Source organism: Borostomias antarcticus (genome assembly GCF_949987555.1).
Source record: "Borostomias antarcticus genome assembly, contig: scaffold_197, whole genome shotgun sequence".
Taxonomy (NCBI): Eukaryota; Metazoa; Chordata; class Actinopteri; order Stomiiformes; family Stomiidae; genus Borostomias; species Borostomias antarcticus.
In genome coordinates this window covers 103,370-131,281 of record NW_028175693.1, presented here as the reverse complement: position 1 = coordinate 131,281, position 27,912 = coordinate 103,370, and the positions used below count along the sequence as shown (strand labels likewise).

At 48.7% G+C, this 27,912-nt stretch overlaps 1 protein-coding gene across 1 annotated transcript in view; it reads right to left on the bottom strand.

The window, feature by feature from the left end:
• Window positions 1-24,697: 24,697 nt before the first annotated feature.
• The window catches only part of LOC311329293 (dual specificity calcium/calmodulin-dependent 3',5'-cyclic nucleotide phosphodiesterase 1B-like), a gene marked incomplete at both ends in the record, with an annotated part of 26,155 nt that continues 22,940 nt past the window's right edge, over window positions 24,698-27,912 (bottom strand). The window contains 3 exons of the mRNA XM_084463157.1: window positions 24,698-24,846; window positions 26,460-26,596; window positions 27,403-27,520. Coding sequence (XP_084319283.1) covers window positions 24,698-24,846; window positions 26,460-26,596; window positions 27,403-27,520 — 404 coding nt within the window. The remainder of the gene's footprint in view (window positions 24,847-26,459; window positions 26,597-27,402; window positions 27,521-27,912) is intronic.

Here is a 27,912-nt window from a genome sequence, read left to right as displayed (position 1 = left end):
CTCAACCAGCCTCCCCAAGCCCCTCCCTATCAACCAGCCTCCCCAAGAAGCCCTAGCTACTGGCAACACCTAATACATGCACTAACACGTACACAGCACCCAAATCACACTACCCAAACACCAGCACGTACACAACACTCACTGCACACAACTACACTATACGTGCATAATGCCTACCACTACACTGCTTAAAGTCCAGGTTAACCCAGTTCAAATTTTTGTTATGAGCTTCACACACCACAGGAAAACATGTCATTAACCACCCAGCCAAATCTGAGTGATTAAAATGTCGCTAAGTATATAAAATAAGGCTTCAAAATCGGTTAAAAATCAGCAGCATTCTCTGGTCTGAGACTGTGGGGGCGTGTCTGCTGAAGGCACCGAAGCCACACCCAATTGCGTGGGGAGGGGGTGTGGAGGGAAGAACCTGTCAAATAGTACCGTTCTCTGGTCTGCATATTGTCACACTGGCACGCCGTCTCTTTTGTGGTAGTAAGGCACAGCTTTGTGAAAACAGAGAGGAGTTGAAATTACACTTGTCTAATGAGTCAAACGCACAGATGCTTCCTCCTAACCTACCTCCTGACAAACAACACAGGTAAAACTGTTGCTACTCTATACCAACGCGCCAGTGTTACTGCCCTTAGATGCAAAATACAAAAACAGGCAACGAGGAATGTATGAGTCTGTCCCTATTTTCTCCCTGCCACCTCCGGACCCATTCCTATCCCTCCCAGGCGATCCTGTCGTCCCTTGGGATCAATGGAAAAAGTTGTTTAAAATGTACCTTTTAGTCACTGGCTTGAACAGCGCTGATAGCGCGAAGAAGCGTACACTACCGGAGTTGATAATCGGGACAGACTCATCCACTCTCGTTGGCAATGTTATGTGTGAGAATAACGAGCACTCGGCTTCAACTTTCCCGCAACATATCCAACAGAACTGGAATGTTCAGCCAGTAGCCGCCGAGCACCGCTTCACTGCACTGGGAGAGGGTGCGTCTTTCTCCAGCTGCAGCTGGTCTACCTAACCATCCCCTCGCTCCCGCCTCCCGGTCTCCCGCTGGAGAAATATATTGTAACCATTACCGGTGAACCCATACGCACATCAGGTGCCACAAATATGGCAGGCAGTTTCTGTATAGTTAACGCTTATAGTCATAATATATCATCCGTAACGTTATTTGGTGGGTGGTCGCCTGGTCGGTGCTGCTAGCTATGTTAGCTAGACTAAGGTTATATACACACTCCCATCTGCAAGCTACATAGCTAATGTTAGCTATAATTCCTCCTAAGATATAATATAATTCATCATAGCTGACATTACCACATAAATGTCAAGACACATTTTGTAGATTAACGTAGCAGTGTATTTCCCTATTGCTTACGTTACCTAGCTAACGTTATAACGTTAATTAGCTATAAGCACACAAGGCAGCGGTGTCGGCACCAAAGGTTGATGCGACAGGAGGAGAATGGAGGCCGGGGAGGGAGATGGTTGGCTCCGCCGAATTCACCAGGACCAGTCGTGAGTCCGTGAAACCCAAAAGCCTCATATTATAATTGCAGAAGCTTTCGGGAGTGAAATGTTTGCTGCAGAGGCGGGCGCTAGCGGTGACAGACTCCTCTGTAACACCATGGCTCTTCAAAAATGCTAACCATTTGCTTCTCATTTCAGCTTTACTCGGGAGTGAAAGAAGGAGACCTTATCATCCCATTCCTGCTGGCATCCAGGAAGGATGCATATTCGTTTAGTTTTATGCATAGGCATTGCTAACTAAGAAAAACTAGCTAATTCTAGACTGTTGGTTAAAACTAGCTAATTCTAGACTCAAGATTGAGCAGGAGAACCGAAGATTCAAATCCATTCTAGCTTTATATAGTGTTAGGGTGGGGATATGCTAAGAACACCGCTCTACGTCATCCGGTACCGTTTTAAGCCCGCCCAGAAAATCCAGAAATCAAAACTGGTCAAAAACACAAAACTGGTCTAACTTCACAATTCAGTACTACACATGGTTCATCCCATTTTTACATGTTATCAGCAATGCATCACTAACACATAGAATGTGTTTTCAAGCAAATCTCTGATTTTGGTTAACTGGGACTTTAAGAAATCCTGGTCAGAAACCAACCATCCTTAAACCAACCTAGGACCCCAGATGAGCCCCCGCTCTGTTACGACCCTGACCTGCACCTCGGGCTAGAGGGACAAGAAAGACCCTAACCTTCCCCTCGGGCTAGAGGGACAAGAAAGGACCCCTAACTATAACCCTAACCTGCACCCTGGGCTAGAGGGACAAGAAAGACCCTAACCTGCACCCCGGGCTAGAGGGACAAGAAAGGACCTCTAACTATACTATGCCAAGGTTGATAGTGGGGGCGCAACACAGTGACCAAGAAACAAAAGTAGATATAATAATAAAATATAAATATGTACAGTAGAGTAGCGGTGAATATTCTGTACAACAGACATATGCCAAAGGGACAAGGACAAGCGGTGCCAAAGGGACAAGGACAAGCGGTGCCAAAGGAAATAAATAACTCAAGTGATGTCCTGAACTGCAGCATGAAGTACAAACTAACAGTGTTGGGCAAGTTACTGAAAACAGTTATTAATTACATCTTTCAAAAGTAACTGAGTTACTTTACTGTTTATTGCATAAAGAAAGTACCTGGTTACTGGGGAAAGTAACTTTTGCATTACTTTTCAATTCTCTTATTAATGCACACGCCTGGTTGATTAAGAGGACAGTCTAGCGGCATCCACTATCAAAGTGCCATGTCATGAGGGGTTCGCCAAAACCATGGTTTATGGACATCCGTTAACCCCTGGCGTTTTCTGACAGGCGTGCGCCGTCTTTGCCCTGTGCGCAAGGCTATGGCGCCGCCTTGGGATTTAGGGCCCATTCATAGTCAACGCAAGCTACGCTAGCGCGAGCTACACAAAGCTACGCAAGGTGACGTTGACGCGTCCTTGCGTAGAAACGTGTGTCATGCCAAAAATTTTACTTTACGCGAGCGCAAGTGCTATTTACACAGGAACCGATAGGGACACTGACGCAAGAACCGATAGGGACACTGACGCAAGAACCGATAGGGACACTGACGCAAGAACCGATAGGGACACTGACGACCCCCGCGCGCTACAAAATACTTGCGTAGATCCACATTCAGAGCCGCGTCAGCATAGCGTTGACTATGAACCAGGCCTCTTGGTTCTGAACTATGAACCAGGCCTCTGGGTTCTGAACTATGAACCAGGCCTCTTGGTTCTGAACGACTATGAACCAGGCCTCTGGGTTCTGAACTATGAACCAGGCCTCTGGGTTCTGAACGACTATGAACCAGGCCCCTGGGTTCTGAACGACTATGAACCAGGCCTCTGGGTTCTGAACTATGAACCAGGCCTCTGGGTTCTAAACTATGAACCAGGCCTCTGGGTTCTGAACAACTATGAACCAGGCCTCTGGGTTCTGAACGACTATGAACCAGGCCTCTTGATTCTGAACGCACTGTGTGGAGCGCCGTTTGAACCCATGGAGGAGGTTTCAGTGTGTCTCTCTATCAAGACCACGTTGCTCCTCGCTGTGACGTCAGGCAAACGGGTCAGTGTTCTGACAGCGCTGACAGTCTTCCTCATCACGGGGGATGGGAGTAAAGCTGCTTTGTGCTCGGATCCATCCTTTTGTTCTGAAAGTGGTCCGGGGCGCATTCAGCACACAGGATTTGGAGGTTACTAGCACATAGCCCCATCGAAAGAGAACACCCTCAGCGCTGTCTCATATCCTCTTCCCATGCTGGAGCAATCTTCAGACATCAAACCCCCAGGTGTCGCAATCCTCTCTGACACCCAGAGAACAATGTCCGTAGCAAGATGGCAAGCTCACCCCGTCAGAAACAGGGAGAACACTCCAGGAATGTCCAAGAATGACCCTCAAGTCATTTGTGACTCCACACAGTTCATAGCTTCATGCTGGCGAGGGGCAACCACTCCTTGGAAGCCCACACAACACACTCCAGGACAACCTAAAAACATCAACACAAAACTACACAGAAAACAACATCCCATAGAAATAGACTAAACCCAAATTACCACAGAACAACCTAACCAAGGAGACGTGTACACACACCTGAATCAGTAACACAGGTGAAATGTAAGCGACACCCTCAAGCTTGATTGAACAAGAAAATCCCTAAACAGAAATGACATATAAAGCTAAACATCAAGTAACCTCATGTTCCAACATATATCAGAAACAGATAGAAAAGACAAAACAATAGTTAACAGACAAACAACAGGTTTCAGGCAGTCCCCAGGAAGGCATGATCCAGGCACACCAAAGACCTGCCACCCAGGGTCCATAGCACCTGAAAAATAACACTCAACACAGACTGGGGTCAATAGCAGAGGGGAAGGCCTAAAGCCAACTCCTCACAAACACATCATTATCATGAGAATGAAATTAATACAGTAGAATGCATAAACGAACAGCTTATGGCCATTCATTGACTATTGAGACATATAAACTCTATCACTGAAACTGAATCACCTATTCAAAACCTGTCAGACTTTTGAGTTCGCATCAATACCTAAAAGATCATCCTCAGAAACATTCTCAACATCGCTCTTAAGTGTTAGGGCTAGCTAGCTTCGGGGCTCAAGCACACGACACAGAAGGCAGAATAACTCTTTGCCCAGCAGGGCGTTTATTCAGAGAGCTGGGAAGGGAGGTTGCGCAGAGAAGCTCAGGTCGGGAGCCTGGCGGGCTGGAGGTTGTGGCTGGTTGGAGTAGCCGCGGCGGGTGTGAGCCGAGAGACGGGCAGGCAAGCCGGATCACTGCAGCTGGTATTTGAGGCGATTCTTTGGGAAGATCTGGCGATGAATGGCTGGAGAAACCGGCTTCTTGTAGGCAGAGGGGGTTAATGAGAAGGTGGCAGCAGGTGTGCAGTGATCCTTCCGTAAGCTCATTCGCCCATCAGCTCAACTTATATCACCTGTGTCGGTGGAGCGCACGCAGTGCCCGTGCCGAGCTGCAGGGGGCGTGTGAGGTAGGCACAAAGGTGGAGGGTTGTGGAGAGGCGGAGGAGGGGGGCGTGTGTGGAGGTGAAACCGTAACAGGACCCCTCCCCGAGCGGGAACCTCCCGGGGACCGTCCTGGGGCGTCCGGGTGGGCCCGGTAGAAGTCCCGGAGGAGGACAGGGGACATGATCTGGGACCGGGGAATCCAGCTGCGCTCATCTGGGCCATACCCCTCCCAGTCAACGAGGTACTGGAATCCCCGGCCCCGGCGCCGGACCCTCAGAAGCCTCCGCACCGCCCACTGAGGGTGACCGTCCACCAGCTGGGGAGGGGGCAGAGCAGGGGCTGGAGGTGTCAGGCCGCTGTTGACATAGGGCTTGACCCGGGAGACGTGGAACATTGGGTGGACGCGCCGGAGTGAGTGAGGGAGGACCAGCCGGACAGCGGCGGGGTTGATGACCCGGTCAATGGGGTAGGGCCCGATGTACCTGGACGCCAGCTTCCGGGAGGAGACATTGAGGGGGAGGTCAGCAGTGGACAGCCAGACCTGCTGGCCAGCCTGGTACTCAGGGGCTGGGGAGTGACGTCGGTTGGCGCTCCGAATGGCCCGTGCGGTGGCACGGAGCAGGGCCGAGCGCACAGAAGTCCAGACCCAACGACATCGACGGAGGTGTGCCTGGACCGATGGCACCGAAGCGTCGACCTCCTGGAGCGGGAGCAGGGGTGGCTGGTACCCCAGGGCGCACTCGAAGGGCGACCGGCCGGTGGAGTCGTTGACCATGGCGTTCAAGGCCATGGCAGGTCAACCAAGGGCAGGTCCTTGCTCCAGGAGGCTGGATGAAGGGAGGACATGCAGCAGAGCGCCGATTCCAGGCTCTGGTTGGCCCTCTCTGCCTGCCCGTTGGTCTGGGGGTGGTAGCCAGAGGAGAGGCTGACCGTGGCCCCAATCCCAGTACAGAAGGCCTGCCACACCTTTGACGTGAACTGGGGTCCACGGTCGGAAACCACATCCTGGGCGAGCCCGTACAACCGGAAGACATGGGCAGTGAGCAGCTCCGCCATCTGCGCTGCGGTCGGAAGCTTCACCAGGGCCACCAACCGCACGGACTTAGAGAACCGGTCCACGATGGTGAGGATGACCCTGTTGCCCTGGGACGGGGGGAGACCGGTCACGAAGTCCACGGAGAGGTGAGACCATGGGCGACTGGGCACGGGTAGGGGCAGACCCAACGGAGGCCGGAGGCACAGGTGGGGCAGGCAGAGACGAACTCCCTGACGTCCGCGACCATGGTGGACCACCAGAACCGCCGGCGCAGGAAGGACAGGGTACGCCGGGCTCCGGGGTGGCAGGCGAAGCGGCTGGCGTTACCCCACTGCATCACCTGGGTCCTGACGGCATCCGGGACAAAGAGACGGCCAGGTAGACCGGTCCGGGGATCAGGTTGGGTGCGCTCGGCCCCCCTGACCACTGCCTCGATATTCATGGTTACCACACCGATGACCCGGGAGGACGGAAGGATGGTGTCCAGAGTGGTCGGGTCCTCCCCCGCTGCATGAAGTCGAGACAGTGCATCAGCCTTGCCATTCCGGGATCCTGGGCGGAACGTGATGGTGAAATCGAACCGCCCGAGGAACAGGGCCCAGCGCGCCTGACGGGAGGTCAACCGCCTGGCCGACCTGATGTACGTCAGGTTCTTATGGTCTGACTAGACGGTGACGGGGTGCTCTGCGCCCTTCAGCCAGTGCCGCCACTCCTGGAAGGCCTCCACAACGGCCAGCAGCTCCCGGTTACCGATGTCGTAGTTGGCCTCGGCGGGGGTGTAACGGCGGGAGTAGAAGGCCAGGGGTGCATCCTCTGATCTGCTGACCGCTGCGAGAGGACGGCGCCGATGCCAGTGTCTGAGGCATCCACCTCCACAACGATGGGCCTCGAGGGGTCAGGGTTGACCAGGACCGGCGCAGAGGTGAAGCACCTCTTCAGGTCAGTGAAGGCGGCACTGGCTGCAGGTGAAAGGGCGCAGAGAGGAGGTGAGGGCGGTGAGGTGCGTGGCCACCCGGCTGTAGTCCCGGATGAATCGCCGATAGAAGTTAGCGAAGCCGAAGAAGGACTGCAGCTGCTTCCGGGTAATGAGTTGGCTCCACTCGACGACCTTCCGGGGTTCAGGCCGAGTCCGTCCACCCTCCACGATGAGCCCCAGGAACTCCACAGAGGGGGCGTGGAAGGTGCACTTCTCGGCCTTGATGAAAAGGCGGTTCTCCAGGAGCACACCAGGAGAACACCAGGATGTCGTCGAGGTAGATGACCACGAAGATGTCCAGCATGTCCCTCAGCACATCGTTCATGAGAGCCTGGAAGACGGAGGGGGCGTTGGTCAGGCCAAAGGGCATCACCAGGTATTCATAGTGGCCACGGGGGGTCTTGAACGCTGTCTTCCACTCATCCCCCTCACGAATCCGGACCAGGTGGTAGGCGCTCCAGAGGTCCAACTTCGTGAACACGGTGGCACCGAGGAGGGGCTCTAAGTTGGAGCTCATGAGGGGGAGAGGGTAGGTGTTCCTGATAGTAATGGCGTTGAGCTCGCGGTAATCGATGCATGGCCTGAGGGACCCGTCCTTCTTCTTAACAAAGAAAAACCCCGCTGCCACCGTGGAGTGAGAGGGCCGGATGAGCCCCTCGGCTAGACACTCGGAGATGTAAACGTCCATAGCTGCCTTCTCCGGTGGGGCAAGGTTGTACAGGCGACTGACGGGGTGTTTGCTGCCGGAGCGAAGCTCGATGACGCAGTCGTAGGGCCGGTGTGGGGGCAGAATGCGGGCTCGCTCCTTGCTGAAGGCCTCTCCCAGGTCATGGTAGGCCTCTGGCACAGAGGAGAGGTCAGGGGGAGCTGTAGGCGGTCGTGAGGGCGACGACGGGGTCTGGGCAGCGCGGATACGTCCCTCACCGTAGCTGACATGGGGGATGTAGAGCTCGAGCCAGGGTCGTCCCAGGATGAGCGGGGCCTTGGGGGACTTAAGGATGTAGATGCGGATCTCCTCCACGTGGTTCCCGGAGACGGTCATAGTGAGGGGTCTCGAGCAGTGTGTGAGGGGCCCCAGACTGTGTCCATCCAGGGCTGAGACGGCGAGTGGGGACTCCAGGGCGATGAGGGGGAGAGCCGCAGAGTGGGCCAACTGGGCATCCAGGAAGCTCCCGTCCGCCTCTGAGTCAATGATGGCCCCGACAGAAAGGGTCCGACCCTCCCAGGAGAGGGTGACGTTGAACCTGGCCGGGTTGGTGGACGATGGGGAGTGAGTTATTCGGCTCACCCGGAATCCCCTGACGGGCGAGCCTAGTCTTTTGGCAGGGAGGGGCAGGTGTTACGGAGATGCCCCTTATCCCCGCAGTAGAGACACAAGAACCGAGCCCTCCTCCGTTCCTTCTCTGCCGCGGTGAGGCGGGTCCGGCCTAACTGCATGGGTTCCTCACCGGGGAGCATGGTGGTCAGCTCCCGTGCAGAGAGGATGTTGGCTCTGGGTGAGGAAGGCCTATGGGTGGCGTCCTGGGGGCGTGGTGAGCTGGTTTGGTGGCGTGCCTTCTCTCTCCTGCGCTCTCGGATGCGCTCATCGACGTCGATGGCCAGGGCTACCAGTTCGTCCAGGGTGGCGGGCTTGTCTCTGACGAGCTCATCCTTGATGGCCTCACTCAGCCCCTGGCGGAAAGCGCTCCTCAGCCCCGCATCGTTCCACCCGCTTCCGGCGGCTAGAGTAAGGAACTCAGTGGAGTAGGCCGCGGTTGTCTGGTTCCCCTGGTGGAGGGACATCAGCTGTGCCCCGACATCCCGTCCGGCGGTGGGGTGGTTGAAGACCCTCCTGAACTCGGTGAGGAAGGCAGCATAGTCACTGTACAGGTCGGGGCGGGCACAGAGGATGGCCTGGACCCAATTTTGGGCGTCGCCGGTGGTGAGATTGGCGATGAAGGTGACCCGGGCCGCAGGTGAGAAAAACTGGCTGGGCTGATGGGAGAACATTGACTCACACTGCATGAGGAAACCTCGGAACAGGGCGAAGGTCCCGTAGAAGGGGCGGGGACTGGCCAAACAGGGCTCCCGAGGTGGACCAGCTGGTGGGGCAGCCGGAAGGGCAGCAGCCAGGGGCGGAGCTGAAGCGGCGGGGAGAGTGCAAGAGGCTGCGAGCAACCTGCGCCGACAGGGCCTCGATCACGGTGGTGAGGTCCTGCATCTGGGAAGAACGCCCCTCCTGGAGAGACTCCTGGGCCTGGAGCCGGTCGTTCAGGGTCTGGACTGCTGTAGAGGCCTCCCGGAGGAGGCGGCCGTGTTCAGCGAGAATCCTCCCCTGGGCTTGGAGAGCCAGCAGCGAGAGTTCAGGGGGCGGAGCCTTTGACTGGTCCCCTGTGTCGGCTGAGCCCCGGTCCACGGCCAGATCTTCTGTTAGGGCTAGCTAGCTTCGGGGCTCAAGCGCTGACACGGAAGGCAGAATAACTCTTTGCCCAGCAGGGCGTTTATTCAGAGATCTGGGAAGGGAGGATGCGCAGAGAAGCTCAGGTCGGGAGCCTGGCGGGCTGGAGGTTGTGGCTGGTTGGAGTAGCCGCGGCGGGTGTGAGCCGAGAGACGGGCAGGCAAGCCGGATCACTGCAGCTGATAGTTCAGGCGATTCTTTGGGAAGATCTGTCGATGAATGGCTGGAGAAACCGGCTTCTTGAGGGGGTTAATGAGAAGGTGGCAGCAGGTGTGCAGTGATCCTTCCGTAAGCTCATTCGCCCATCAGCTCAACTCATATCACCTGTGTTGGTGGAGCGCGTGCAGTGCCCGTGCCGAGCTGCAGGGGGCGTGTGAGGTAGGCACAGAGGTGGAGGGTTGTGGAGAGGCGGAGGAGGGGGGCGTGTGTGGAGGTGAAACCGTAACACTTAAGACTCAAAGGCTCTACATTTATTTCATCATAGTCACTAAAAACCTTCACCTAGTGATATAACAATAATCCGTCCAGCTAAACCTCTCACTATCCGTTAAACCATAACTTGTCAAAATCAGACAAAGAACTAGAGCAATCCTAAAAATCAAAGCTTTCCATATACCAGACTGTAACCAACTTCATCAAGAATCCAAACCATTTGAATTGACTAAACAGCTTTGTAAACCAAGTATCTAAACAGATGTTATATGAAACCATAACTGAATACTTCTACTATTATGACAACTTCCTGTAATAAACTGAACATTCATCATTCTTTCAATATGTCGCATCACACATTCTTTCTAAACAGGAACACAATAACTAAACATCAAATCATCAATAACCATACAACACACATGACTTTTTGTTTTTGTTTTTCTGAACAAAAAGATGGTTCATACTCCAGAGTCCATATTCAACTAACTTGCTTCTATAATAATCTTCTGGAGACAAGTGTTTCTCCAAAATGTCACAGATGTAATCAAATATTCCTTATCACTTCAACTTCAGGAATGAACTCAGGCTCATAGGTGACAACGTAGGTTATCACCGTTATCACTCTTCTCAAAAATGATTCTGGAAATGTAAGAAATACTTGTGTTGTAGATTGCTGATGCCACTTAATTAGTTCATGTTCTCCATATCTCCATTCCAGACATCTTACGTCAACACTCTTGTAGTGGTTTGTACTGTGGGGTTCAACTCTCTGTTCTTCTGCACTGTCAAGGTTATCGTTGTCACTGTCACTGATTCCTTGTTGTTTACTTTCTTCATGCACCTGTAGTCTCCTGCATCACTGTCCATCAGACGTTGTATTCCCATGGCACAGATCCCTCCTTGACCTTCAAGCCATGTTCACTTCCTGCTTGACTTCTCCTTTCCTTCAACTGCACAGGTCGATCTGGGGGACTGTCATCATCATCAGTCCCACTCTGTTCTTGATCCTCTTGATGTTAATAGGCGCTGTGCCTATACAGTCACACGGTATTAAGACTGTACTCCTCTACTCAGCTTCAATGGAGGTCAGCTGTCTTTTCTTCCGGCTACGAATAGCCATTTCCACTTTCAACTCTGCTCTCCATTCATCTTCTTTCTGTGATTGATCTCGGTGACTCATTCAAACAGGGATAGACAGACCAGAATTTTTTTTTTTTTTAATTCTTCAGAATGAATAATAAGCCTCTTCCACACCTCTCCATGTCTGAGGCTGTTGGAAAACAGGGAACGGGAGTGAAGATTGCATCATTGGTTGTTGTTGTTGTTGAATCTGTGATTGTTCATTCTGCAAAACAACAGCTTGTTTCTTCTCCTCTTCTATCCATTTTCCATCAAATAACTGACTGAGTGAGTTTCCTCTTCAGCTCAGCATCTTCTTCCTTCAAAAGACGTCCCTTCTTCCTGTAATGCTCCACTTGATGGGCAATATGATCAATGTAGATGTTCTTCTCCATCGATCCCAGGCCAACCACTTCCCCCAATTTACTCCTCACAGACTGAGGCAAGCCTTCCTTGAGCTTCAGTCGCAGCATAGCGCGTTCCAACTTGTGCTCCTCAGGATCGTTTCCCATGAGGTCTCTCCACTGTTGATAGGCTCGTTGCCACATACGCTCTGGGGTTCTCAGCTTCACCTAAGGCATCAAAAATGATATTGTCTGGGTGTACATTGGTGGGGTACATCTCCTTCAGTGTCCTCCACAAATGTCCTCTATGGGCTGCAAAGAGTTCAGCATCATAAATCGCTGTATGAACATATCTTCTCATTCCAGCCTTCTCCAGGATTTCTTCCATTGGTGGCACTCCTACTACTGAAGACAAGATCCTCTTAATATCACCCATGGCGAGTGAGATGCCTTGTGATAGCTGATCAATCTTTGTCGTCAAGGATGGGCACCGTCTTGGAGAATTGGCAATTTATCCAAGATCGCAGACATGTCACTAGCCTGCCAGGGCTTGTAATTCATATGAGCACCACTAATCACCACCGGAAACATCTTCCCGACACTTTTTCTCTTCCCTTTTTTCTTCTTTTTTGATTTGCGTGTGCCTCCCGATTCACTTTTCTCCTTAGATTGACTGGGTCTTGGACGAAGGTTATATTTTTCCAACTCCTTTTCCATATGACGTGTTTGTGTCTGTATCTCTGACCGAACTGTAGTAAGATCCCTCATTGCATCGTCCAGTAGAGACACATCTCGATTATCTTTAGCTGCAGACAGTTCAGTTTCAAGCATAGCCTGTGATGCGTTAATGGAATCCAACTTCTTCAGCATTTCCTTCAACTCGCTATTCACCTTTTCCTTGGACTTTGCATCATCACGAGTCAGACTCCTCGCTCTCTTCTTCACTGCTGCTGCTAGAGTCTGTTTCTTGCTCCATTCTTCCTCTCCTCTCAGCACGTGCCATAATCTGTCTAATACGCCCATCATATCATCCAATATCCACTCCTTCCTCTTCAGAAGAACCACTGTCACTTTCATGTTTTCTATTTTTGATTTCTTCTTCTTCTCTTCAGCTGGTGTCAGAGGTTGGGCTAATTTCTTGGTTTTGCGCTTTGCATCAGGATGGGTAGTGATGGTCGTTTTGGCATTTCCCATCTGTAAAATGTCATCATTATCATCTTTGATGACATATCTTCCCTCTGTGTTTAACAGACCATCTCTGTGACCAACGCTTAGATATAGCACCAATGCCCTTCACCAGTGGAAAATCACGTTCAAGTTGTTCCACTGGTGTAAGCACGGACACATTAATATCTGTTACAGATGGCATCTTGAAATCCTCACAAATTAATAAACTGTTAACAATTCAAACTATTAATACATCTCTTAAGAATCCAATACTATAAAATGAAACTTTATCAATTATGTAATTAATAAAGAAATTAACACTCAATCACTCACGGACATACTGTAGGACTTTTCTTGCTCTGAATAAACTTCCTATCCAGATCTAATCTTGCTCAACTCAACCCTAGTCTTCAGCACAGGGAGCGATCGGCCTCTTTAAGCACTTTTAATTTTTACAAATTAAAAACCACAAAGCCTGATTTGACACAAGCGTAGGGTATTGTGCACCAGAGGACACTCCCTTTATTAATTGCTGTATGCCATAAAATAATAAATTAAAATAAAAAAGATTTGACGTAGACATCGAAAATGTCCACACCACTTTACCTGTCCGCAAGTTGAGTCCTATTGTCCGTCCACTCACAGTCCTCTCACACCACACACACAATATGCAAAGCGTAATATGTGTATCTATGTAAATACCTCTCAACTAAAGCAAACCCTTGAACCAATGCTTATTCTATCAAAAACCAAGACACCTCTAAACCAGATATCAAACAGACCAACAACCATCTACATCCATTTAACAATTGAACACCCTCACAACCACTTATTTCCAGTATCAAGTAGAATTATTATATTATATAATACTTATAATTATAAAAAGTTGAATAACTATAAATAATTAATCAAATAATCAATGAAATATTGAATAATTAATCAATTAATAAACTAACCACTTATCCTCAATATCAAATCAAGTAACCAAACCAATCAATCACCTCATCATAAAACAGAAAGCCTCATGAATATCAACAACTCAAAACAATTAAATCAGGTGATCAGTCTAGTTCAATTAATGAGCATTAATCAGCAATCAAGCCTACTTTTCGATGGATGGTTTTTGCAAAGAAGTCCCTCTAAGATGGATGGATGGATGGATGGTCTGGGATTGGTGACTGGTAAGAACAAAAACTATTCCGGATATAACTGCAAACAGATTTACTCAAAGGGGAAAGAACAATTAATCACAAAGCAATGATAATTAAAAAATAATTTGCTATCACTAATAGCAGCACTAATGCAGCCTAATTTCTAAAACAGGAAAGACAGAGAAAGGAATGAGAAAAAGAGAGAGAGGTTTATTCATTATTCATTTAATTTGAGGTTTATTCATTATTCTATAAAAATGACTGTAGAACGAGCCGTCGGCCTTTACACTACATGAGAGTAATACAATGTATTGATGTAATACAGTATGGTACAGTATAAAAACTACACTGGTTTATCCAGGGAGGGTGTGAGTGAGAGCATGATGGAGATGAAGATGAAGATACTAACAAATGTTTCTGGACACAAATGAAAATGTGTGGCTGGAAAAGCAGTATGAACTTGGACAGTCTTGGTGACGAGCCAGAGTGGTGAGCGGAGGAGGATCGATGGTCATTAGCATCGCTGTGGTCCAGTGTGGGGTTAGACTGGACCAGTCTGGACCGTCTCAGTGGTCCAGCGTGGGGTTAGTCACAGACCAGTCTGGACCGTCTCAGTGGTCCAGCGTGGGGTCAGTCACTGACCAGTCTGCACCCTCCTCTCAGTGGTCCAGCGTGGGGTCAGTCACAGACAGTCTGGACCCTCCTCTCAGTGGTCCAGCGTGGGGTTAGTCTGGACCAGTCTGGGCCCTCCTCTCAATGGTCCAGCGTGGGGTCAGTCCCTCCTCTCAGTGGTCCAGCGTGGGGTTAGACCCTCCTCTCAGTGGTCCAGCGTGGGGTTAGTCACAGACCAGTCTGGACCCTGATGAGCACGCTGCTGAACGCAGGATCCATCAACGCTGTTTCTCTACGGGTCCAGAACTTTACGCTGTGTTCTTCTGTTGTTTGGTGTCATTTAAAGGACACTCACTTTTTCTCTCTACCCCTCTTCTTTTCTCTCCCCCGTCTCTCTCTCTCTCTCTCTCTCTCTCTCTCTCTCTCTCTCTCTCTCTTCTCTCTGTCTCTCTCTATATGCATGCATATATCAAAGCATATACAGTAACAACAGAATAGTAATTGAAATACAATCCAAGATCACCAAATCTGTTAACATCCATTTCAAAATCTTCAACAAATGCTATAATTAAAAACATTTGAAATCAACCAACCATCAAACAAACAGACAAACAAACAAACAAACAGGTAAACAAATTAACAATATAAGAGTGAAAATAATCATAATGATCAAAGTAAAATGAAAATAAAGAAACGTGGAACAGTTCATCTCTCCTGTCTGCTGGTTGACCCTCAGCTGGTTCAGTTACTCTCCTGTCTGCTGGTTCAGATACTCTCCTGTCTGCTGGTTCAGTTACTCTCTTGTCTGCTGGTTCAGTTACTCTCCTGTCTGCTGGTTTGTCCCTGGGCTGGTTCAGTTACTCTCCTGTCTGCTGGTTGTCCCTGGGCTGGTTCAGTTACTCTCCTGTCTGCTGGTTGTCCCTGGGCTGGTTCAGTTACTCTCCTGTCTGCTGGTTCAGTTACTCTCCTGTCTGCTGGTTTGTCCCTGGGCTGGTTCAGTTACTCTCCTGTCTGCTGGTTGTTCCTGGGCTGGTTCAGTTACTCTGCTGGTTGTCCCTCGGCTGGTTACGTTACACACATGAGTAATGTGCAGCTAAAATGGTGCATTCATTAATCATGTTTTTTATAACCAGGTTTATACCCATTGAGATTAAAATCTCCTTTTCCAGAGCGGCCTGGCCCAGAATGGCAGAAACACGTTAAAAACAATAAATCATCTCAAAAGTGCCGTACAGTAAAGGCGCAAGTTGGCACTATTTCAGATTTCTCTTGTGGAAGATATTGCAGATGTGTGGATTTGTTAGTGATATTTTCAAAGTCTTTGTATTTCTGGGTAATTTGGGGGAAGAATGAGGCTCTTATTTCTTTATATTTGTCACAGTGTACTGTATCAGGTGCAGCTCTCCTTGATAGCAGAGTGAACAGTCTGTTCTCTTTGGGCTGCTGGGTCTTTGTTCTCCTGGTTCTAGTGCAAGGCTGCGTTCACAGTCTGTTCTCTTTGGGCTGCTGGGTCTTTGTTCTCCTGGTTCTAGTGCAAGGCTGTGTTCAGAGTCTGTTCTCTTTGGGCTGCTGGGTCTTTGTTCTCCTGGTTCTAGTGCAAGGCTGTGTTCACAGAGTCTGGGCCAAGTCAGTGTCTCCCTCTGTTTCCCATCAGTAACGGTGGACAGATAATAGATTTAGAGCCAAGTAGCGTTCTAATTAGGGGCCGGGCAGCTCAACTCACCTCTTGTTGAGGCTACTTAGAATTTGTGTGTCTGTGTGTGTGTGTGTGTGTGTCTCTCTCACTCTCTCCCTCATTTCTCTCTGTCTCTCTCTCTCTCCCCCTTCCATCTCTCTCTCTCTCTTTCTCTGTCTTTCTCTCTCCAGAGTTCTCACGGGAGAGTCTATCAGAAGTGGCTGTGGGGCTGGAGTGTCCCCTTTCCAAGGAGGAAGTGGGATGTCCCACCGTTCCCATGGCAGCAGCATCACAACAGCAAACACAGACAGGTGAGTCTCCGAGGCCAATCACAGAGAGAGAGAGAAACCAAAAGCAAACAAGAAAAAAACATCTTTATTTGTTATGCAGTGAACACAGCACACGGTGTAGGGAGGCGGCGACGTCGAAACACACACACACACACACACACACACACATGCCTGGAGCGTCCACAGATGAAATTCTCCTCCTGCTCTTAAACCATCTCGTCATCTTTCCCCCAAGAGCACCCGGGAGCAGACAGTAGGCGCGTGCATGAGCTGTGCACGTGGACCAATCAGAGTGCTCCTGTCCATCTCCGTCAGGGACGGACAGTAATAGTGATCTGTTCTTCTGCCTGTGTTTAGTATTGGGTTCTTTATGGGGAACACTCAACTCCACACAGACAGGTCCGGGAGATAGCGGAGATACTCCAGCTATAGGCTAGTTATACTCCAGCTACAGGCTAGTTATACTCCAGCTACTAGGCTAGTTATACTCCAGCTATAGGCTAGTTATACTCCAGCTATAGGCTAGTTATACTCCAGCTATAGGCTAGTTATACTCCAGCTATAGGCTAGTTATACTCCAGCTATAGGCTAGTTATACTCCAGCTATAGGCTAGTTATACTCCAGCTATAGGCTAGTTATACTCCAGCTATAGGCTAGTTATACTCCAGCTATAGACTAGTTATACTCCAGCTATAGGCTAGTTATACTCCAGCTATAGGCTAGTTATACTCCAGCTATAGGCTAATAGTCGTCGAGGGAGCACTGACAGAGAAGGCTAATCTCGGTGTTGGCGCTAGGAGCTTTATGGTGCGTTCGTTTGTGGTCGGACGTGGCAAGTCGCAAGTGGCAAAATACCTACCTCCGACCTGTGTGCATTCGAGCTATAGCGAATGATATGATGATGAAATGATATGATATTGACATCAGCCGGCAACTGGGGGCTGAGAAACATATCCGAATTTGCGACGAGGAAGTGTGAGTTCATGCGGCGTTTTATTTAATCATTCCTAGTAGCAAGTCGCAATTTGCCACCTCCCAATTATAAACGAACGCACCATTAATCATCAGGAAATCACCTGATTGAGTGGCAAAAGAGTTTGTGCTCCATTCCAATAAGGATGACAAGTAAGCAGGGACCTTTCCAGTAAGGGATTTGAAAATGAAAAGGGACCAGTGTTTGTCACGCCTTTCTGACAAGGAGGACAAACCTGCCGTGTCATAAAGGGCATAGGGTACCAAAACTAAGACCTGTGATGAATCTCAGAGCAGAGTGACAGACTGTGTCCAGAGCCTTCTACATTGAAGGACTAGCAATCCTATAAATAGTATCACCCTAATCTAAAATTGATAAGAAAACTGCTTCCAGAATCCTTTTCCTTCAGGGTAGCTTGTCTTGTTTCTATAAAGGAAACCAATTCTCTGTCTCAGTTTGGTGACCAGATCATTCACGTGATATTTAAAGGAGAGGAGAGATTTAATCCACATGCCGAGGTATTTATACACTGGGACTCTCCCAATCAAAGAAGCACAAGTGGCAGATATAGACAGGTTATTATGCATAGAATTTGATGATCTAGAATCTAGAAAATAACATCAATTTTGTCTTGCTTGCATTCAGGACCAGCCTCAGCTCAATCAGAGCATCCTGGAGAGCATTAAAAGCATGCTGTAGATTGTCAACAGCACCATCAACTGAGTCAACAATACAGCATAGGACTGTAACGCCCGCATAAAGATCGGTGTGGCACAGTGGTAGAGAGCTAACAATATTTTTTAATGTAGATCGTGAACAGGACTGGGCCAAGGACTGAGCCCTGTGGAACCCCCTTGGAGACTGGTACAAATCCTGAATGCGAGCTACCCGACTTTGCCGACTGTTATTTTTCAGGCAGATAATCTCTAAACCAATCACAAGATAGTTCATCAAAACCCATATCGGCCAATTTATGTAGAAGTAATGTATGATCGACAGTGTCAAAAGCTTTATGCTTTAAAGCATTAATGTTGTTAGTAACCAAGGTAACTGCAGTAGTGGTACTGTGATTGGGTCTGACTCCCGACTGGTTAGAGCTCAGGACTGAGTGACTGGTAAGAAAATGCTTGAGTTGAGTGTGATTTTAGAATTTTAGCCAAATATAGGTTTGAAATAGGTCTGTAGATGTTCAATTTGTCTCCACCTTTATGTAAAGGGAGTACATGTGCCTTTATCCAGATGGAAGGGAGAGTGCCTGTTTCAATAGATACATTCAAGGAGTAGTAAAGGGAAAATACATGTTTAGCCCTGTTTTAAGGTTACTTATGATCATATACATCCATTGTATGACCAAAACGGTGGTAGAGCAATTATCAGACTTTCTCAAAATTGCTAGTTTTGTCAACGTTTTGATCTGAACCATTGTATATGATCATAAGTAACCTTAAAACAGGGCTAAACATGCATTTTCCCTTTACTACTCCTTTAAATATATGAGTAATATAATCTACAATAAAGGGGGCAGCTAATTTGAGAAGGAATGGTTCCATCTTATGTTCCCCGATGGAACCCCTGGGGCCGATACCCAGCAGAGCATCTGGAACAGAGCGAGAGGGGAGGGGCCAAAGGGAGAACGGTGATACTTGACCATTGGAAGATAAACCATTGACAACTTTAAGAGGAGGCACAGTGTGAAGCTTTTCAAATAGATGGCCTGCCTCTGCTACATGTCTGTTGAGGGTTTCCCAGATCTCCCTGGGGTCCGTAAGCAGACCATCTTCCCTTTCTATATGGGTGGGTAGGGAGGCAGTGGGGCCATTCTTAATTGAATGTTTTGCCTACGCCATGGATCCTACCCCTACATTGAGGGAACACAGAGGGAAGCAGAAGACCCAGCTCACCTACAGCATGGTCTTCTCTTCTATGGTTGATGATCCAGATTTCTCTGACCAGTCTCATGTTGTTTCCCTCCCCTCCACTCACCTTCCCTCACCTCCTCTCTCTCCTTCTCTCTCCTCCCCTCTCTCCTTCTCTCTCTCCTTCTCTCTCTCCTTCTCTCCTCCTCTCTCCTTCTCTCTCTCCTCCTCTCTCTCCTTCTCTCTCCTTCTCTCTCCTTCTCTCTCCTTCTCTCTCTCCTTCTCTCTCTCCTTCTCTCTCTCCTCCTCTCTCTCCTTCTCTCTCTCCTTCTCTCCTCCTCTCTCCTTCTCTCTCCTCCTCTCTCTCCTTCTCTCTCTCCTCCTCTTTCTCCTTCTCGCTCTCCCTCTCTCTCCTTCTCTCTCCTCCTCTCTCTCCTCCTCTCTCTCCTTCTCGCAGGTGCAGACAATCAAGGGTTCACTGTGAATCCACAGGCAGAGGAGCAAATGATGAAAGCCAACCAAGAGAAGAAGTAGAGAAATTATAGGCATAGGCACAGCCTGCTAAACAACAACAACAGCAATATCAACAACAACAAAACAAGCCGATGTTGTCGATGTCAGCCATGTAGACTAGCATCAGTTTGTGTCTAACAGACTGGCCCTACTACCTAGTCTACAATGACCTAGGCCCCTAACTACATGTAAAAGTTCCAGAGCCCAAACTAAATGGATAATCATGGGTTTGATCATAGATTACACACCTCCTCTCCACACTTTCTGTTATTTGTATTCAAACTTACCTTCCTTTATCCAGGTTAGTCAGTTAAGAACTAAATATTGACTCCTGTTGATGTGTTGCAAATAGGGTTGTTAAGATTCAACCAGGGACATTTTGTTTTTAGTTTTCATGGAGAGTATTTTGTTTCTGTGTTTCATGGAGAGTATGTTGTGTGTGTGTTTCATGGAGATTATGTTGTGTGTGTTTCATGGAGAGTATTTTGTTTGTGTGTTTCATGGAGAGTATGTTGTGTGTGTTTCATGGAGAGTATTTTGTTTGTGTGTTTCATGGAGAGTATTGTGTTTGTGTGTTTCATGTACTTGATTTAGTGAGCCAGACCACCTCACATCCCCAGTACTCCACACTTGAAATAATGTTCAAAGGCTGGACAAGATTTATAATTGTATTGTTTCAGTTTATTACATTTATGTCCTGCTGTTGTGCCATGACTGCAAAATGGTTCCATCTGGAAGCAATAACATGATCTATCTTATTTAATAGTCACCACAAAGGAAATCCCATTTTACATCAGACATGCATAATAGGATAGCTGTAATCTATGGTTCATATCATGATTGGATTATATATGATGCTATCAGAGTCTGCCTATTCTTACATCCTGAAATGAACATAATACATGTGGCACTGATTGTAGAGTAACTTAGTTAGCCCCTCCTATGTGGTCTTTGATCAGTGCGTTAGTAAGGAAGAAAGCAGATCAGTCCAGGAAACTGTAGGTGCTGTAGAGATTATTGCTCATGGTTATCTATTCTAAACCACCAATCATGCTCCACTTCAACCACGTCTACGATGTCATATAACGTTCTTACCTGTACTCAAGTCCAGGATCATCTCGCTTTCGACTTAAGAACTATCCCTCTGCTTTTATCTGGATCAGTTCCCTGGTTGGTCTACTGAGGTGACATCGTATAGACTGTCCCCTGGTTGGTCTACTGAGGTGACATCTTATAGACTGTCCCCTGGTTGGTCTACTGAGGTGACATCGTATAGACTGTCCCCTGGTTGGTCTACTGAGGTGACATCTTATAGACTGTCCCCTGGTTGGTCTACTGAGGTGACATCTTATAGACTGTCCCCTGGTTGGTCTACTGAGGTGACATCTTATAGACTGTCCCCTGGTTGGTCTACTGAGGTGCAAGGTTATAATAGTTTGCTTTTTTCATTAGTTTTTATTTTTATATCGTTTTAACTTTTTGTTTTCAATTTCAGTTGAAAGTTTAGTTTTGATTAGTTTTAAAGCAGGTTTGCTAGTTTAGTTTATTTTTTGAAAATGCTTAGTTTTGGTTTAGTTTTTATTAGTTTAAGTATTAGTTTTAGTTTTTTTTTCTTCTGCGCTAGCCTCGTGAGACCATTTTGATCTTGTGAGCTCACGTTATTTCACTCTGTGTGAAACAAACCATCTGGCGCATGTGAGGTTACTTCTGTGCAGGGGCATAGCAAAAAAGAAATGGAGGATAGATTTCATAAACACCCAAAAGACTAGGCTTACGTGTGAAATGAAAAAGACTAAAACTAAGGACATTTTCTCTTTAATTTTAGTTTATTTTAGTTAGTTTTGTAAACACACAATACAGTTTTAGTTAGTTATCGTTTTTTTGTCAAGCCTAGTTTTTGTTTTTATTTCAGTTAACTGAAATGTTTTTTCACACCTAGTTTCAGTTTTTTAGTTAGTTTTCGTTAACTATAATAACCTTGCTGAGGTGACATCTTATAGACTGTCCCCTGGTTGGTCTACTGAGGTGACATCTTATAGACTGTCCCCTGGTTGGTCTACTGAGGTGACATCTTATAGACTGTCCCCTGGTTGGTCTACTGAGGTGACATCTTATAGACTGTCCCCTGGTTGGTCTACTGAGGTGACATCTTGTAAATCGTGTGACAATTCCCTTGGAGTCTCTAAAACAGGTGCATGAACTAGAAAAATGCTCCAGATTGCTGGGATAGTTATTATGTACAGTACAAAGTTACATAACTTTGTACTGTAACTTTGTACATTATAACTATCCCAGCAATCTGGAGCATTTTTCTAGTTCATGCACCTGTTTTCTCATTCTCATTCGGCTTCCCGGTGGGTCAATCACATGGGAATTAGACGTCAACAACAATTTAAATCTAATTTTATAAAGAGGTTGTTTTAAGAACACATCTAGTTTCACATGATAACAGTGTTTTCCCCTGTGGATGGTGGATGTTGTGTTTTAATTTAGTTTGAATTTAACCATGCGTGAAATTAAGACGTGGGTATTTTGGTTCACCTTTGTTTTAATTGATAATGATTACATCTGTAATCTGAATTTGTTTGATAAATTGAAATGTTTCAGTCTTTGAAGAGAGTGTTGTTCTTTCAGTGTTGTACTGTATAGTGAATCACACCAACATAAGTAGTGCAAAGGGCCTGAGTCTGTTTCTTCCACTCCACAAGTTTAACAGCATAACTCCACTAGAAAAGCAGATTAACAGTTATCTCACTTTTGCTTGTCTAAAAATGGATGAAGCATTCAGCACAGTGCAAGTTTGATCATTTCAGGATTTTATGAAGCCTATACTGTACATGACACTGATAAAAATGAGCCCACGTGGTCCAGCAGGTCTGAACCCCTCTCTCTCTCTGAGACCACATGGGTCTGAACCCCTCTCTCTCCCTGAGACCACATGGGTCTGAACCCCTCTCTCTCCCTGAGACCACATGGTCTGAACCCCTCTCTCCCTGAGACCACATGGGTCTGAACCCCTCTCTCTCTCTGAGACCACATGGTCCAGCAGGTCTGAACCCTCTCTCTCCCTGAACCCCTTACAGATCTGATATTAGTGTTGCATCACTGGCAGGTGTGTAGGTTGGCTTGCAATAGCCCTAAAATAGCTACCCTGAAAATACATTATTCAATGGACTTGGCACACTGTATTAAACACATTAATATTAGAAAATGTGATCAGTTTTCCACAAATGGTTTTGTATTTTTCCACAAATGTATCAGCGGTGTCCAGTTAAATATCGCCAAATGTGCTTCTAGCATATCCTTCAATACAGCCTACACTGTGTGTGTGTGTGTGTGTGCCATCCTCTGCTACCATTGCTGGTGCCACCCTCGTACCGGGCACACCGACGGTTGATCCCCAGGCAGGCGACCCTTCGGTTTTGGCGGTCAGGTCGACAGTGTGTGTGTGTGTGTGTGTGTGTGTGTGTGAGAGAGAGAGAGAGAGAGAGAGAGCATTTCTGTGTGTGTGTGTGTGTGTGTGTGTTTGAGAGAGAGAGAGAGAGAGAGAGAGAGAGAGAGAGCACATTTCTGTGTGTGTGTGTGTGTGTGTGTGTGTGTGTGTGTGTGTGTGTGTGTGTGTGTGTGTGTGTGAGAGAGCGCATTTCTGTGTGTGTGTGTGTGGGGGGGGGGGGGGGGGGGGCTGTACGGTGGCTGATATGATGTGATCTTGCTGCTAGACAGTTGCTGATCTCACTAGAATACATGACCTTCTCACTCTGGCATCACAGGGACCGGTCAGCCTGGGGCCAGACTGGACATCAGAGGGACCGGTCAGCCTGGGCCAGACTGGACATCAGAGGGACCGGTCAGCCTGGGCCAGACTGGGCATCAGAGGGACCGGTCAGCCTGGGGCCAGACTGGGCATCAGAGGGACCGGTCAGCCTGGGCCAGACTGGGCATCAGAGGGACCGGTCAGCCTAGGGCCAGGCTGGACATCACAGGGACCGGTCAGCCTAGGGCCAGACTGGACATCACAGGGACCGGTCAGCCTAGGGCCAGACTGGGCATCAGAGGGACCGGTCAGCCTGGGGCCAGACTGGACATCAGAGGGACCGGTCAGCCTGGGGCCAGACTGGACATCAGAGGGACCGGTCAGCCTGGGGCCAGGCTGGACATCACAGGGACCGGTCAGCCTAGGGCCAGACTGGACATCACAGGGACCGGTCAGCCTAGGGCCAGACTGGACATCACAGGGACCGGTCCGCCTAGGGCCAGACTGGGCATCAGAGGGACCGGTCAGCCTGGGGCCAGACTGGACATCAGAGGGACCGGTCAGCCTAGGGCCAGACTGGACATCCAGGCCCAGCTGCAGGATCCTCAGCCAGGCTAGTACACAGTAGTAAACTGTCCTGGGGAATTGACCACAGTCAGAAGCAGAGATGGATTCATGTCCATATGAGCTGGCCCTTTAAAAGGCTTGGAGCTGCAGATAATATCACTACAGAAGAATACTCACAGATCACTGGTGAAGGTTTGAATATGAGTGTTTAATTGTACTTAAGAATCTCAGTAGAGGCCTAGACAGTAGTAGCATTCCCTTTGATACCCTCACACATGTTCTCTGTACCCATGTGACTATCCTCCCTGGCTCAGGACAGGGCCAGCCCCGTAGTGACTTCATCCTCTCTGGTCTGGCTTACTGGGTCATATACACACACACAACATGTGTTCCTGGTTCTATGCATCCGTAACTGGTTAAATGATTGGTGATTTTCAGGCAAACCATTCTACAAAGTTATTTGGCCATAATAAAAACACATTAAATATGACACAGCCAGCATGTTCCGAAATGTTCATTAAATAACCATGACGACGCTCTGCATGATGAGACTAGAGTTGCCTCAGTGTGACACCGAGCTGCAGAACTGCTGGGTTTATTTCTATTACTATTCATTCAGTCACTGAACGACTGAATAACTCGTATCAGCTGCACGCACGCACACACACACACGCGCACACACACGCACGCGCACACACACACACACACACACAGGTTTGAGTATTTTCCATGGATGTGGAGGGAAGGTGTGTGAGACCGGCCCTGTCTAGGACGTAGCGGGGTCTTTCTCAGAGGACTGTTGGTCAGAACCCTCCCTGGACAGCGGGTGTGGGTCAGAAGCCTCCCTGGACTGTGGGTGTTGGTCAGAAGCCTCCCTGGACAGCGGACCCTTGGTCAGGCTGGGGTCCCAGAACCCTGGGGAACAAACAGAGGAAGATGAGATGTCCATCCTGGTAAGAGGGTTTCTGCTGACTGACTCTAGTCCAGTTTTTCCTGTTCTTAAAGGACAATGCTAGTTTTTGACAACCTGGACCTTATTTCCGACATATTATAAGACGTTTGACTCACCGAGATCACTTTGGTGTAGTTCGGAGGCATGTAGAAGAAATGTAAAATCCAGCGCGAGCCAGTATATCCATGTAATGGCGGTGGTGGGGGCACCGAGAATGAAGCTTCTAAAAATCTATTTTCTGCCGCGAAACGGTTGTTTTCATCAATCTGTCTTGATGAATCGCTAGTTGTGCTTACATAGAGCATAACTGTTGCGGTTTTCACATGCCATGATCTTTAGAAACGTCTTTCGAAACGAAATAGCTTCCTCACTTGCTCCAGCACTAATGCGCACAGCGCGCAATCGTTGCTCCAGCACTCTGTGCGCATGCGTGCTGGAGCAAGTGAGGAAGCTATTTCGTGTCTAAAGACGTTTCTAAAGATCATATTACAGAGGCATGTGAAAAACCACAACAGGCCTATGCTCTCTATGTAAGCAAAACTAGCGATTCATCATCGTCTTATAATATGTCGGAAATAAGGTCCAGGTTGTCAAAACGAGCATTGTCCTTTAAGCTAGTCCCAGTCCCAGGACACATATGGTCAGACTCTAGGAGTAGAGAGAAGACCAGGTACAAACAGGAAAACCCAACTAGGCACTGATATAGGCTACAGATGTATAAGGGAGTAAGACTGAACTATGTATAGAATCCGGCCACACCGGGACTATAAAGATGAACTAAACTCAAAGCCATGTTGTCTGATCAGAGTTCACTGAATCTATAGTGTCTCTGTGACTGACCCTGGATCTGTCTGCTGTTATACTCTGAATGGAGTGTGTCTCTGTGACTGACCCAGGATCTGTCTGCTGTTGGACTCAATAAATCTTGAGTCTGATCTATAATTCTGTTCTGGCGTACTACTTCCTCTCGGCATTAACTCTTCAATACCCAACCTCCATCATTTATCACATCCGTTTATCACCCTATCTTATCGCTTACTGTTAAAGTTAAACAGGAAAAGCAGTGGATGATCTCTTCAAGCTTGCAGACAACTAATCAAAAGTGTGATGAATACACCACAGGGCTGACTCAACACCGGGATCTTTCAACCTGCCAGGGATGTGTACAGGGGGGGGGTGGCCATCGGGAGCACCAGGCAGGCTCGAAGAACCTCCCCAAAAAATACAAGTGATCTGTCACCACCGCCCCCAGCAACAACTCGCCGACAATGTATGATTTATAATGGGAAATGCCGATTGCCGAACCTGAAAGTGTTCCATCTCATTGTGTCGGCGCGTCGCAAGATCACTAGTCAGATCCGGCTTAAACAGTGGCCTGACTGGGGCTACGTTTCCCGCCTTTAATAATGTCCCCAGTCCGGCCCTGGATGTGTAGAAGCCTGACTCAGTCTGTGAGGCTCCATGTGTTCAAACGCCCAAAGCATGGCTGCCCTACCCTGTCTGAATGAGCTGGACAACCTGTCCACGCCCTCTCTCCGTTACACATTTGACTAGGGGGTCTTGGGAGACGCGGTACCGTTGGTGCCGCCCTCCTTCCATCGGAGCTTGTTGTCCTCGGTGTGGCGGGTCCATGTGGACCGGAAGCTGACCAGCTCGGCGGTGATGTGGGCGAGGCTCCACTGCAAGCCCCTGGAGCTCTCCTTCCACAGGGAACTGGACAGGACAGCACACGGGACCAGACGTGGGTCAGACAGCTCACGGGCCAGACGTGGGTCAGACAGCACACGGGCCAGGCGTGGGTCAGACAGCACACGGGGCCAGACATGGGTCAGACAGCACACGGGCCAGACATGGGTCAGACAGTCACTACTGGCTAATACTACTTGTTGTTTGATTTGCCTGGCTCAGTGTAATTACACCCATGGATCAGTCCGGTAGCTGCCTGTGTTTCATCCATATCCACACAGGATACAGGGGCGGTTGAGACTGGGGTCTGGGGGTCACCTGTGTTTGGTTCAGGGTCAGGGTTAGGGGTCACCTGTGTCTGGTTCAGGGTCTGGGTTAGGGGTCACCTGTGTCTGGTTCAGGGTCTGGGTTAGGGGTCACCTGTGTCTGGTTCAGGGTCTGGGTTAGGGGTCACCTGTGTTTGGTTCAGGGGTCAGGGTTAGGGTTGACCTCTGTCTGGTTCAGGGTCAGGGTTAGGGGTCACCTGTGTCTGGTTCAGGGGTCAGGGTTAGGGGTCACCTGTGTCTGGTTCAGGGTCAGGGTTAGGGTTCACCTGTGTCTGTTGCAGGGGTCAGGGTTAGGGGTCACCTGTGTCTGGTTCAGGGGTCAGGGTTAGGGGTCACCTGTGTCTGGTTCAGGGTCAGGGTCAGGGGTCACCTGTGTCTGGTTCAGGGTCAGGGTTAGGGTTCACCTGTGTCTGGTTCAGGGTCAGGGTTAGGGGTCACCTGTGTCTGGTTCAGGGTCAGGGTTAGGGGTCACCTGTGTCTGTTGCAGGGGTCTGGGTTAGGGGTCACCTGTGTCTGTTGCAGGGGTCAGGGGGTCCCGGGTTCTCCTCCACCAGAGGGATGACGATCTTCTCTGCCATGTCCGTCAACAGGGAGAATGTTGGATCTACGATGAAGTCAATAAACCCTGCAGGAGGAAGAGTGTCTTACTGCACCGGCCTGGTGTTCAAACAGCAACACATGCAAACAGTTTGGGCTGCGGGGTTCAAAGGTCGCAGCCATTTCCACTGCCAGAATATATAACCACATGTGTGTTGCCTCTGCTTTACACAGCACTGCTGTGACCCCAGATCTAATCTATAGGATGAAGGGATGTTGGGATCATGTCTGCTTGTATATATTGTGAGTGTGACCCTATATGCCACCAGCTGATGACGGTGCCGGAGGGATGCGAGGGGTTAGAGGTCACCTATCTGGGACTCGGCCACCAGGGTGAGAGAGTGTGTGTGTGTGTGTGTGTGTGTGTGTGTGTGTGTGTGTGTGTGTGTGTGTGTGTGCGAGGGGTTAGAGGTCACCTAT